General features: G+C 45.5%; 2 protein-coding genes and 1 long non-coding RNA gene across 3 annotated transcripts in view; 2 read left to right on the forward strand and 1 right to left on the reverse strand.

Moving 5' to 3' along the window:
• duox (dual oxidase) overlaps nucleotides 1–4224 on the reverse strand; it is a 47271-nt gene extending 43047 nt beyond the window's left edge. Inside the window, exons 1-4 of the mRNA XM_062548252.1 lie at nucleotides 4153–4224; nucleotides 3787–3898; nucleotides 3507–3590; nucleotides 3177–3341 (exon numbers count right to left, since the gene is read on the reverse strand). Of these exons, the coding sequence (XP_062404236.1) occupies nucleotides 3177–3341; nucleotides 3507–3590; nucleotides 3787–3865 (328 nt within the window). The 5' untranslated portion in view covers nucleotides 3866–3898; nucleotides 4153–4224. The remainder of the gene's footprint in view (nucleotides 1–3176; nucleotides 3342–3506; nucleotides 3591–3786; nucleotides 3899–4152) is intronic.
• Nucleotides 4225–4425: 201 nt separating this feature from the next.
• LOC134094210 (uncharacterized) lies at nucleotides 4426–6145 on the forward strand. The gene is made up of 2 exons (XR_009940432.1): nucleotides 4426–4484; nucleotides 5478–6145. It is a non-coding gene; the product is annotated as an uncharacterized LOC134094210 (long non-coding RNA).
• Nucleotides 6146–7982: 1837 nt separating this feature from the next.
• duox2 (dual oxidase 2) lies at nucleotides 7983–12758 on the forward strand. Its single transcript, XM_062547456.1, has 8 exons — nucleotides 7983–8106; nucleotides 8450–8607; nucleotides 8874–8931; nucleotides 9039–9173; nucleotides 9752–9959; nucleotides 10860–11074; nucleotides 11296–11534; nucleotides 12434–12758. The coding sequence occupies exons 2-8, from the start codon at nucleotides 8461–8463 to the stop codon at nucleotides 12443–12445; spliced, it is 1014 nt and encodes a 337-aa protein (XP_062403440.1). The 5' UTR covers nucleotides 7983–8106; nucleotides 8450–8460; the 3' UTR covers nucleotides 12446–12758.
• Nucleotides 12759–13804: the final 1046 nt, after the last annotated feature.

Below are 13804 nucleotides of genomic sequence, written 5' to 3' on the forward strand. Positions count from 1 at the left end.
CAGACACATCAGACAGCACAGCAACAGGACAACAGACACATCAGACACCATGTGGTACCCTAGAGGAAGGACTACACACACCAGCAGGACAACAGGACAACAGGACATGTCAGTACCAGCATGGACGCTGGTCATTTAGCTTCTTTTTCCTCTTTCTGTTTGTGTCAGCTCTCTGTCTGTCTGTGGTCATGTGTTCCTGTGTGGGCGAGTTAGAACCTGGCAGTGTGGGGATGTGGGTGGGAGTGTAATGAGTGTGTGTGTGTGTGTGTGTGTGTGTGAGTGTGTGAATGTGTGTATGTGTGTGTGTGTGTGTGTGTGTGTGTGTGTGTGTGTGTGTGTGTGTGTGTGTGTGTGTGTGTGTGCCCTCTGTGCTGTCTCTTTGAGCACAGTCTCAGTTTTGGAAAGTCTGCTACTTAGACATCGTCAATAAAGTCTGCTGGTCAACCCAACAAAGGAAAGGAAATGCTCCCACTAAGTCAGCAAGGCACTGCATTTGTGTGTGTGTGTGTGTGTGTGTGTGTGTGTGTGTGTGTGTGTGTAATGGTAACTCATTTCAAACCAACTGACAAATCAGACAGATTGAACAGTTTGTCGGGTTAAAGGTCAAACTGCATTGCTCCTGCTTTACACGCGGTTCCGTCGTCAGCACACACACAGATGCAGGCCAATAGCGCGCTGAATATCTGGGTCATGCTCTCATTAGGGTTTTGCTTCCTAGAGCCCCCCCTCCAGCTGTGGTCTACACACACAAGTGTGTACAGGGGACACTGCTTGAGGTCACCACAACAGGGGCTTCACAAAGGACCCTGTGCAGCATGGGTGCGACCACAGAGCACGCGCAATGGGGTCACACACACACACACACACACACACACACACACACACACACACACAGAGCACGCGCAATGGGGTCAGACCGGACGCTATGGGCTGGGAGAGGGGTGCTGGGTTACTGTGAGCTCTGTGGGCTGGGTGCTGGGTTACTGTGTGCTCTATAAGCTGGGTGCTGGGTTACTGTGTGCTCTATAGGCTGGGTGCTGGGTTACTGTGAGCTCTATGGGCTGGGTGCTGGGTTACTGTGTGCTCTATGGGCTGGGTGCTGGGTTACTCTGAGCTCTATGGGCTGGGTGCTGGGTTACTGTGAGCTCTATGGGCTTCTAATTTGACGCATAACCCAGCATAGCTCAGCGCTTAAGGCAGTGCATAGCATAGCATAGCATAGCCCAGCATAGCTCAACGCTTAGGGCAGTGCATAGCATAGCATAACCCAGCATAGCATAACCCAGCATAGCTCAGCGCTTAGGGCAGTGCATAGCATAGCATAACCCAGCATAGCTAACCCAGCATAGCTCAGTGCTTAGGGCAGTGCAGGGGGTCTGGATTTGACTGATTAGCTTCGCCGATTAGCAAGGCACTTCCTCGTCGCCATTTTCCAGAAATACATCATGTCCGGTGCTGTTTTCCTCATGTTGATTGGTGGCTGTTCCACTCTCAGCTCAAGCACGAGCTTAGTGTGGGCACGAGCTCTCCTTCTGTGCCTCTCATCAATCAGTAACCTGCCACTTAATTGGCTAAGTAAAACGGCACCGGAAACAAGCCCCTTGAAACGCCATGTTGAAGCCTGAAAAAATCGTTCAATTTTGGCAATTTTCACTAGCCTAGCATTCCCATTGAAATGAATGGGGGCGGGACTTTCTCACTTTCTCCAGTTCTTATAATACCTCCATGGGGTAGTGCATAGCATAGCATAGCATAACCCAGCATACTGTAGCTCAGCGCTTAGGGCAGTGCAGCTACACACACACGCACGCACGCACGCACGCACGCACGCACGCACGCACGCTCTACATAACCCAGCTAAGCGCTCCCACGCTGCTTCTACACGTTCTACACGTTCTACACGTTCTACACGTACACATTTAAGGAGTCGCCCTCTCTTGATTGGTCATCATAAGGAGTCGCCCTCTCTTAATTGGGTCATCATAAGGAGTCGCCCTCTCTCATCATCAAATGATCAGAAGGTCACAAGGGCAGCTGGTTCACAAGGATTCGCATGATCAAAGGCTGGTGGTCATGACTAAAGCAAAATCATGGAATATTTCTACTACATTTATATATGTGTGTGTGTGTGTGTGTGTGACTCTCTTTGTGTGTGTGTGTGTCTGTGTGTGTGTGTGTGTGTGTGTGTGTGTGTGTGTGTGTGTGACTCTCTTTGTGTGTGTGTGTGTGTGTGTGTGTGTGTGTGAGACTGGGTGTGTGAATGGGAGGTGACAGGGAGGCTGTGTGTGCCTGTATGTCGCCTCTCCCTCTATTGTCTTGGAATGTGGCAATCAGCTCTGATTGGTTTTTGGTTGCTGGAGTGTCAAGAGTGACAGAATAAGAATCTGAAGTGAAATGTAGTCTTTGGCCAAAAGAATAAGTGAAATAAGCCATGTAGTCTTGGGCCAAAAGAATAAGTGAAATAAGCCATGAAGTCCTTGGCCAAAAGACTACAGGGAACAAAAGAAGCTCACAACATGTCTGTCCCTGCACTAACAGCAGCATGCCTGACTCTGAATGACAGGCTTTCAGGCCAAAGCCCTAATGGTCAATTAATGTGTTTACATGCGAACACGATTACTGGCAATGACCGGGTAACTGAAATAATCCGGTAAAGGTGTGTAAGTACGATAAATATGAATGATCAACAATGACGCGCCAGCCAGCACCTGCCACTCTCTTGATCCCTCTCTTGCGCGTTCCAAATTAAATGATGTCGCATAACGTTCAAGCTGGATCTCGAGAGCGAACCCGACCAGTATCATTATTATGTAGCTGTAGGTTCATATTGACCTTATAAACATTCCATAATCAGATTAAAAAGCAGTTGCAGTAAAGCTATTTATTGGCTAAATGTTGGGGTCCCCTTAGTGCCCTATACACACTGCGTGATGCACGTGGTGGTAGCGGCGACACTGTTCGAGTTGAAGTTCAAAGTTTGTCATGTACTTTTAAAAATCATTTATAAGTAATAAAATTCCTTGTGCTCAAGTGTCCACTACAGAATTAAACTAAAAATAAAAATGAATGGATGCTATTAAAAAGAGGGGTTGGGGAGCACCAATGGACACACTGAGGCGGTACACTGTTTTATAGTTTGTGTCGAACACTTAGGTGGTAAACACATAAACACTGACCGAAGAACAGGGAGAGCACGGTCTGGTTCCGGGAGGAGGGCAGTCCAGACGGACCTTGCGTGGCCGCGTTGCTGACCCGGCGCGCGTTGGGCAACCCCGGCTCTCCGCGCGCCTGATAGACCCCGTCCGAGTACCGCGCGGGTAGCAGACGCGTCAGTGACTCACCTGCAACACAACAGCGCGAAGAGACATTTATTGCACAGGGAGACTGTTACTGGACGGCGTGAAATAATAATAATAATAGCAATAATAATAATAATAATAATAATAATAATAATAATAATAATATAAAAACAAGAATCTAGAGAGGAAATGAATGGAGCTGCTTACCTGCTGCTCCACGGCTATGGTAAGCTAAGTTATTGTACCAGCCGTCATAGCGTTGGATTTCCCAGGCAACACTGGTCTCGGATTCTATAGTAGTTGGACATATGTATATAATTATATAAGATATGTAATTGTGATTGAACATATTTTGTCAGGAAATGTTCTTGTGAATAAAATTTCATGAGCAGTCTACCTATTTTAATAGTTTTCAAGTTATTAGTAGTTTCATTTTAGTATTTTTTTCTTTAAAATATATGACTGAAATGAAATGATATCCACTTACTGGAACTAACGGCAGTCACAGTCAAAAGAAGCGCAACGCTGCAGATCTTCCTGCTTAAATACATGATGGCAGGGAGCATCCAAGCGCACTGGCACAAGGGTTTCTGAGGACACTTGAGAGAGAGAGGGAGAGAGAGAGAGACGCACGGCACTCAGTAAAAGTCGGCATGTTCATTCAAAGTAGCCTAAAACGGAAAGAAATAATGAAGAGGTCTTCTTTCGGTTTTGACAGCGCATTAGAAATAAAGTAAAAATACAAATCTATGCTCGGTGCCTAACTCTGCTCACAGAGCGGTACATTCTGAAAACATAACTGATGTAGCCGCATTTACTGCAATACAAGTGAGGAGTTAGGAATACAACTTACCTGCGCGTAAGACGATCCGGCACGACGAGTAAATGTACAAAGAGTGAGTGCGGTGTTGGGCAGGTAACGTGTTTGTCTAAGCAGCTGTGCGATTAAAACGAGGAGGGTCGGTCTGCGGCATGGGCGTTACGTATGTTGCAAGAAACTCCCCAATTAGGCGTTCCTGTCGTGAATAGTCAACCAATCAGAAGGAGCTTTGCACTGCATTCTGGGAAATGCTTAATTTCCGGAGTTTGACTTCCTTTTATCAGTTTGTAAAAGTCCTCTGAAGTCCTCGTCGAAGCCACGGAGAAGCTACGATAGCAGAGAAATTGCAGCTAAACCGATGAGACGTAAGTAACTTCTATATCTATAACTATGTCTTATACTACCATTTAAGCAATTCCAGCGTTATATTAGAATATGGGTAGCAAGGCGAAAGTAAGCAGAACGGAGGAATAGATTGTTTGCTTGTGATATGGTGCTTGTTTGTTTGTATGAAAATATGTAGGCCTACTTAAAATGATACGTGATAAAATTAGTCATCGTGTTTATGTGGTAACGTTAAAAGCATGCCAGCAACGCACATTGTTTTCAACTAAACCCACATAAAGTGAAGACGTAACGTAGGCCTAACTAAATTCGGTACTTTGGGGTTAACTGTAGCCTAACTATTTTCTGCGGCTGTTGAGTGGTGAACAGGTGGCCTGTTGATTTGGTGCGTTTTAAACGGCCTCAAAAATGGTTACAGTTAACACCAAATTACCCTAAATTCTGATTAGAGTGACTGTAGTGGAGCTGAATCGAGCTGAATTTGTTTTGGCTATGCCGAAGATCCTTGCAATGTGATGCATTTGCTACATGAGTGATGCCATAATTAAAAACCAAAAGGTTCATTTGTTATGTTCCTATTGACATAAAGAATTATTGAGAGTTGTCATGTAAAACAAAGACATCTAGGAGTTCTACAACGTTTGACCAGTACAATTACTAATACTGTATTCATAGGTTTCATCAGGTCCCTTTACACAGGTGTATACAATCAAGCACCTTGATTATGAATGCAGACTGCATGGTGCTTGATTAATACACCTGTGCAAATGGACTTGAATTCATGGGTTTCATCAGGTCCCTTTGCACAGGTGTATTAATCAAGCACCATGCAGTCTGCATTGATAATCAAAGTGCTTGATTGTATACACCTGTGGAAAGGGACCTGATGAAATCCATGAATAGTCAGTTTGACTTTAGAGGCCTGTTAGTTGATCACTACTAGAATCTTAGCAGAAGTTGGATAATGTTCTCTAATAAGTTAATGTTCTCCATATGTCTTCCTATCACTGCAGTTACATTCTTCCATACTGTCTAGCGGTCAGAAGCCGCAATTAAGAAGTTGTTCAGACCCAGGTGCTCCACTGCCCTTTCTGCCCAGAGTACAAGGGTGACTATGCCAGGGTGGAAACGCACATGCAGAGCCATTTGAAAACGGTGGTACATTATGGGGGTATGTATGAGATTGATAGTTAAGCCCTTAGCCCTGTATCATGGTCTTCTATGAAACTGTATGGATTGGTTCTGAAATTACAAAAGGTTCTGAAAGTAATGTTATTAGTAATGAAGTGAAGTTGCCATTCAATTGTTTCATGTAACGTTAGCAGGCTATTTGATGTTTATATCTATTTCTTATTTAATTATTCTTTTGTTGTTCAGAATATGTGATCTACAAATTATTCTTTTGTTGTTCAGAATATGTGATCTACAAATACAAATGCACACACAGGCCAAGATTTTGTTTTACTTTTATTTATTTTATCTTGCATGGCCTGCAGAAGTTTCTGTGTTTGTTCTACAACAAAGTATTGGCGAAATCTACAGGATTGCGCATTTGCACATTTGTTCTCTAACAAAAGTTGGGAAAATGCATGCTTGGTGCTTAAACTGTTATGAAACATGAAAAAAGTTGATCTCTTCTGGGTTTGTCCTATAATAAAGTTTAGGCTACTTTGCAAATAAATGGTTGTTGTGTCTTTATTGAACAATCCATATTGAGTATGAACTTGAGCTATGCTGTCTGATTACATAATGCTCCATATACCTTAAACACATTTGCTCAATGACCAGGATATTAATCAATATTTTTAATTTGTTGGGATACACAGCCTGGGAATAGTGAAAGACATTTGACTGTAGTCAGCCTATGTACTACTTCATCGGAGAGGGTGCTGCAGGGATGGAGGATCAATGGGGAGGGGGGAATGATGTGTGTTGTGTATTGTTGAGCTAAATCCTTGTAAATGCAAAGCAATATTATGAGACTGTAATGCTTTGCCAGCTGATTTGTGACTCACAAAGGAGTGAAGGGAAGACACTACTGCAGCATTTTTGTGTCCAATATTGTATTGTACAGTAGGCCTATCCTACAATCCACTGTCTGGTACAGAAACACCACACAGGCTGAGAGAAGGGCTCTACAACATGTTATAAAGTCTGCAGAGAGGATCATAAGAACAAAACTTCCCTCTATAGAAAACATGTATGCACAGCGCTGCCAGAAGAGAGCAGAGAGAATCATCAAAGACTCCTTTCACCCAGCTCACTCTCTGTTCAGACACAAACACTGCACATACAACTTGTGACAAACCTGTAAACATGTGGAATATGGGAAAGGTGCAATACTACAAAGGGGAATAAGGGCAATATGCAATATCTTACACTGTACTGTATATGGGACTACATGCAAGGCTAACAAGGGGACAATGTGCAATACTTTGTCAGTGTAATGTGGAGATTATGTGCAATACTAGGGACAATGTGCAATATCTTGTGCGATACTATTAATGGGACAATGTGCAATATGAATCAGGTGCAATATTGTTAGTGGGACAACTGTGCAGCAACAATGTGACTGAGTAATATTCTAACTGGAATGTGGGGATCATGTGCAATATCAATATTATTATGGGTAAATGTTTATCTTGTGCAATATGGAAATCCGGTGCAATATCAATGGGACAACTGTGCAATATCTAAACTGCAATATGAGAAGTATGCACTTGTATCCACATGGGACAGGGTGCAATATCTTGGATGTGTGACACTTGCGCACGCACACACACTCACAGTCTCAGGGACGCAGGATTTGCACTGTAGGCTACTGTAGCACTTAAACTACTCTGCCTCTGTGGGACTGTAGGCTATTCTTAGACTGGGTACACAGTATAATTTGACGTCAATGTTTGCCTGATGTCTTGTATGAATCATGTTTTTGTCATGTATGCTCTTAAATATTTGTCATGTCTGCTTTTAAATATTTGACTTGAAGGGCCTGCACAAGAATTCCAATTTGTCTATGGTTTATGCACAAATGGCCAATAAAGAACTGACTTTTGACAATTCAGTAGCATGGTGCTTATGCAGTGGTAACTTTATGAATATCGGTTTTTTCGTATCCAAATAATTGCATTAACTGTAGGCGTTGATGTGTAATTATTATAGGAATACTGTCGTGATACTGCAGTACAATACATTTTTTTCGTAACGGATAATCTATTTAACAAGTAGGCCTACAACATTGCACTGCAACCATTTTCAACTTCTTCTGCTGGATTGCGTTTAAACTTAGTTCTGCTTTACTAAGTTTGGTTCAATGCTAATGGAAAGCGGGCTGTGCCCTTACTTTGACATACATGTTAGACCGGATGTTAAAGAAGAAAAGGGGGTGTTTCCGACTTAGATAGAAACGCCTATTTATGTTTCCGCAGACCGACGATATTCATTAAAACGGAGACTTGGAGTGCACGCGGAAGGATGGGCAGGGCAGGTGAACACCTCTTGCGAGACATGCCAATCAAAAGAGCTCCGGACACGAGTTGAGGACGAGCGGTGATATAAAAGCAGCATCGCTGAGCCGTGTACTGCACATCTGCCGGGAGACTTTTCAAGACTGGTATTGCACCACACAGCTGTGACTAGCAGGTAGGTAACATTTGGCCAATGCCTATTTTCACATAAACTGTTAAAAATGAAACATTTTATAGCCTGCAGTCTACAGTGTGTCCTCCTTGGTAGCCTACAGGCTACATATGAGTGGAAATGCCTCACGACGAATAAGTTCACAACTGCAGTAACCAATAATTGGCATTTACAGAAAATAATGTGTGTGCGTTTTCGAGTTTGTGACACACAGTGAAGTCATCATCTGCCGGTGAATGGTGGTTGGTCTCCCATTCCCTGGTGAGACGGGAGTCTTATCCCCGCGATCTTGGAGTAACTGAGAACCTCCACTAACTATACTCACTGTTATTCCGCCTTCTCGCAGGACCTGCGAAGATGACTTTCTACGATGACATTTACCCGTTCTACCCGCTACAAAGGACCTCTTTCATCTTCAGCACCAACCTGCTGACAATCATTCTGGTCTTCTTAGTCCTCGCGGCGTCTTTCCTTCTTATTCTTCCAGGAATCCGCGGGAAATCGGTGAGTGAGATCAAGCACTGATCAAGCACTTTTTTTTAATTGCATTTTGTCGAATCAATTTGACGCGCTCAAGTCTTTATGCTCATTTGGCAGACGCCTTTGTCCACTCCAAAGCGACATACAAATAAAAATAATACAATAATTAATTTCAGAGTGAACAATTTCCAAAAAGTTAGTCTTACGGCTAATTCTTATTTACTTGTACAGTTATATTGTATTGAGATGTAGGCACTGTCCAATTGTCTTTTTTTTCTCCATTATTTTAGAGGTTTTTCTGGATGTTTCGGATAATCACTAGTCTCTTCATCGGAGTTGTAATAGTAGGTGAGTTGTTCCGTACCTCTTCAACACAGCTATTTTACATTAGTAACGTTAACGTCATATGCTGTGTGTCTGTCCCGCGACTCATCCGTGTGTGTCCCGTGCTACAGCGCTGAACTTCACGGCGGACTGGGCACAGGCCAGCATGAAGGCCAACAGCACCTACAAGTCCTTCAGCAGCGCGGTGGTCGACGCAGACGTGGGCCTTCACGTGGGCCTGTCCGGAATCAACATTACGCTGAGAGGTAAGCGGACGCTCGGAGATGTCGAGGTGGCGTTGACGCCCGCGGTTAGTCTAACTCATGCTGGAGATGTCTTGAGGTGGCGTTGACGCCCGCGGTTAGTCTAACTCATGCTGGAGATGTCTTGAGGTGGCGTTGACGCCCGCAATTAGTCTAACTCATGCTGGAGAAATGCACAGCTGACTTAACTCAGTAGGTCTACGTGCATAGTGCAGTGCTGGGATGGCGTCATGATGGCGTCATGTTTGGCAGTGACACGTTGGGCTTACATTGTATATGGCCACTGTGGAATATTTGATCTTACATGCGACTCCATGCATTATAAGTGTGTATAAGTCGCGACTCCATGCGTTATAAGTGTGTATAAGTTGCGACTCCATGCGTTATAAGTTCTTATTATTATATAGAATATTAGAATATTATATATATTCTTGAATTTCCCCTTGGGAATCAATAAAGTATCTATCTATCTATCTATCTAAGTGTGTATGAGTTGCGACTCCATGCGTTTTAAGTGTGTATAAGTTGCGACTCCATGCGTTATACTGTAAGTGTGTATAAGTTGTCCTTGTCTCCTCCAGGAAACCCGGTCAGTCAGCTGAATGAGACTATTGACTACAATGAAGAGTTCAGCTGGACAGGCCAGCTGGATGAGCAGTATGCTGAGGCGCTGGACCGAGGGCTGCCCAACCCCATCCTGTACATCGCAGAGAAGTTCACACGCAACAGCGCCTGCGGCCTCATCTACCAGTACAGATACTCCGGACGCTACGCCTCGGCCACGCTATGGTGAGCACAAGGACCGCCCCTATGGGCAGCACCTGGACAGCAGCGGAACTGACCGTTCCAGAATGTGAATGTGTCACTCAGAGCCAGGCAGATAGACAGAGCCATAAAGATACGTGTATATGTAACGCTGATGTGAGTGCACTGTAGTGTTCTAGAGTCCTCAGGAGTGTTCTGTAGTGTTCTAGAGTCCTCAGGAGAGTTCTGCCCTCTCTGATGTGAGTGTACTGTAGTGTTCTAGAGTCCTCAGCAGTGTTCTGTCCTCTCTGATGTGAGTGTTCTGTAGTGTTCTAGAGTCCTCAGGAGTGTTCTGTAGTGTTCTAGAGTCCTCAGGAGTGTTCTGTCCTCTCTGATATGAGTGTACTGTAGTGTTCTAGAGTCCTCAGCAGTGTTCTGTCCTCTCTGATGTGAGTGTTCTGTAGTGTTCTAGAGTCCTCAGGAGTGTTCTGTAGTGTTCTAGAGTCCTCAGGAGAGTTCTGCCCTCTCTGATGTGAGTGTACTGTAGTGTTCTAGAGTCCTCAGCAGAGTTCTGTCCTCTCTGATGTGAGTGTACTGTAGTGTTCTAGAGTCCTCAGGAGTGTTCTGTCCTCTCTGATGTGAGTGTACTGTAGTGTTCTAGAGTCCTCAGGAGTGTACTGTAGTGTTCTAGAGTCCTCAGGAGTGTTCTGTCCTCTCTGATGTGAGTGTACTGAAGTGTTCTAGAGTCCTCAGGAGTGTTCTGTAGTGTTCTAGAGTCCTCATGAGTGTTCTGTCCTCTCTGGTGAGTGTTCTGTAGTGTTCTAGAGTCCTCAGGAGTGTTCTGTAGTGTTCTAGAGTCCTCATGAGTGTTCTGTCCTCTCTGGTGAGTGTTCTGTAGTGTTCTAGAGTCCTCAGGAGTGTTCTGTCCTCTCCTCTCTGGTGCAGGACGGCGTTCTGCTGCTGGTTGCTAGCCAACGTCCTGTTCTCGATGCCGGTCCTCCTGTACGCGGGCTACATGATGCTGACCACTGCGGCCTTCATCTTCTTCTCCATGGCGTCCTTCTCCACCATCTACAACCTGCCCCAGTGCACCTTCACCCTGGGGGACACCACCTTCACCACCCACTACAGCCACTCCTTCTGGCTGGCACTGGCCACAGGTGAGCCAACGCACCACACACACACACACACACACACACACACACACACACACACACACACACACACACACGCTCACGCACACGCACACACACACACACACACACTCACACACACACACACACACACACACACACACACACACACACACACAGGTCGGAGTGGTCAGGTGTGTTGTGTGCATGGCAGGTGCAGGTGCTGATCCTCAGGTGTGTGTTCTCAGGTGTGTTGTGTGCGCTGATTGGAGGGCTGGTGGTTCTGCTGGACCTGCTGGTCCCGGAGCGGGTCAGAGAAGTGTTCAGCACGGGCGGCGACGACGACGATGACCTACACGACCAACACGACACACACGGAGGCTTCCCGCACGGATTCTTCAACTCCGGCTTCCTGGAGGGAGTGACCATCGAGGGGGGCCTGAAGAAAGGGGCCGCACTGGACTCTCACACCATCTCACACTTAGTGGTACGAGCACAGTCCAGATTATAGATTATACTGCTTAGTGGTACGAGCACAGGCCAGATTAAACTGCTTAGTGGTACGAGCACAGTCCAGATTAAACTGCTTAGTGGTACGAGCACAGTCCAGATTATACTGCTTAGTGGTACGAGCACAGTCCAGATTATACTGCTTAGTGGTACGAGCACAGGCCAGATTAAACTGCTTAGTGGTACGAGCACAGTCCAGATTATAGATTATACTGCTTAGTGGTACGAGCACAGGCCAGATTAAACTGCTTAGTGGTACGAGCACAGTCCAGATTAAACTGCTTAGTGGTACGAGCACAGTCCAGATTAAACTGCTTAGTAATGAGCTGGACATACGAGCACAGTCCAGATTAAACTGCTTAGTAATGAGCTGGGCATACCAGCACAGTCCAGATTAAACTGCTTAGTAATGAACTGGACACACAAGCACAGTCCAGATTAAACTGTGTCTTTTCAACACAAGGCCTGCAGTAGAGGAAACAGTATTAGCTCGATGGTGTTTTAAGCCCCCAACATCGTCTTCCAGGCAGCGCTGCCATCGTCGAATTAAAGACTCCTAATCCTAACCCTAAACCCTGCCTAACCCTAGTCCCCTCTAGCCAGCTCTGCCGTGTAGGCGATGTTGGGGGCCTAAAACACCAAGAAGCACAGTGCTCATGTATCTGATGGAAACATATTGAAACGTGAATAAGAATAAGCGTGAAAGAGACGAGTCTGATCAGTCCGTTCACTGAGTGACCCTTTAATGAGACGAGTCTGATCAGTCCGTTCACTGAGTGACCCTTTAATGAGACGAGTCTGATCAGTCCGTTCACTGAGTGACCCTTTAATGAGACACAACACTCATGTTGCTCTTTCTTCTGTTTATTCTTTCAGGAGAGACTCTGACGGCATTCGCTGCTCCATAGCATCCTTCCTGCTACTTGATCAGATGAGACGAGCTCGACAGAACCAACTGCAGCGAGTCTTTCTGCTGAGACCGCCCCCCCCACCCCACACACACACCCACAATCCCCCGCCCCGTGTGAGGGCGACCCCCCACTGCCCCCTCCCTCCCTCCCTCCCCGCATGAGAGCGGCGGTCACACACCAGTGTTCTGAGCCTGATGTAAATATGTATGTAGAATGTATGTACAGCATGTATAGCTATGTTACATTATATTATATTATATTATATTATATTATGTTACCCTGCATGTCTTCTGAAGGTCAATAAAGTAGAGACTCTTCAGCCTCTGTGTTACTGTTGGTCTGGGACACGAGCGAGGTGTGTGTTCATTCTCACACACACACAAGCGATGTGTTGAGTCTCATCAGGGCTGGACTGGGTCAAACAATCGGTCCAGGCTGTAACAGGACAAGTGTAGCCATTTGGGCCTATGGGAGCTGAGAGTGGATGTGTGGCCATTTGGGCCTATGGGAGCTGAGAGTGGACGAGTGTGGCCATTTGAGCCTATGGGAGCTGAGAGTGGATGTGTGGCCATTTGAGCCTATGGGCACTGAGAGTGGACGAGTGGCCATTTGAGCCTATGGGAGCTGAGAGTGGACGAGTGGCCAATTGAGCCTATGGGAGCTGAGAGTGGATGTGGCCATTTGAGCCTATGGGAGCTGAGAGTGGACGAGTGGCCAATTGAGCCTATGGGAGCTGAGAGTGGATGTGGCCATTTGAGCCTATGGGAGCTGAGAGTGGACGAGTGGCCATTTGAGCCTATGGGAGCTGAGAGTGGATGTGGCCATTTGGGCCTATGGGAGCTGAGAGTGGACGAGTGTGGCCATTTGAGCCTATGGGAGCTGAGAGTGGACGAGTGGCCATTTGGGCACATCATCTCCATACTGAAGTAGGAATCAAGCAGTTGTCAATTGTTAGAATTCAAAGTGTCATTTCAAATGTAAACTACTGTAGGCTATACAATGCTCAGGTGATAACAACACCTATAGATACCTATAGACTGTGGGTGGCCTAGATATCTATAGACTGTGGGTGGTCTAGCCGTAATCTATAACATATCCCAACAGTTGCCACAATAGGACAACTTACACATAACACAAAGTAAACACAGAGCAATGCTGCAACACTGCAGAAATTAAACGTTTCCTGTTTCCTGTATTCTAGCCATATTACTGGAATGAATTGTTTCCTGTTTCCTGTATACTCCCTACAAGAGGAATTAATCGTTTCCTGTTTCCTGTATACTCCCTACAAGAGGAATTAATCGTTTCCTGTTTCCTGTGTGTTACCCACACTGCT

This window comes from Sardina pilchardus, chromosome 10, assembly GCF_963854185.1.
Source record: "Sardina pilchardus chromosome 10, fSarPil1.1, whole genome shotgun sequence".
NCBI lineage: Eukaryota > Metazoa > Chordata > Actinopteri > Clupeiformes > Clupeidae > Sardina > Sardina pilchardus.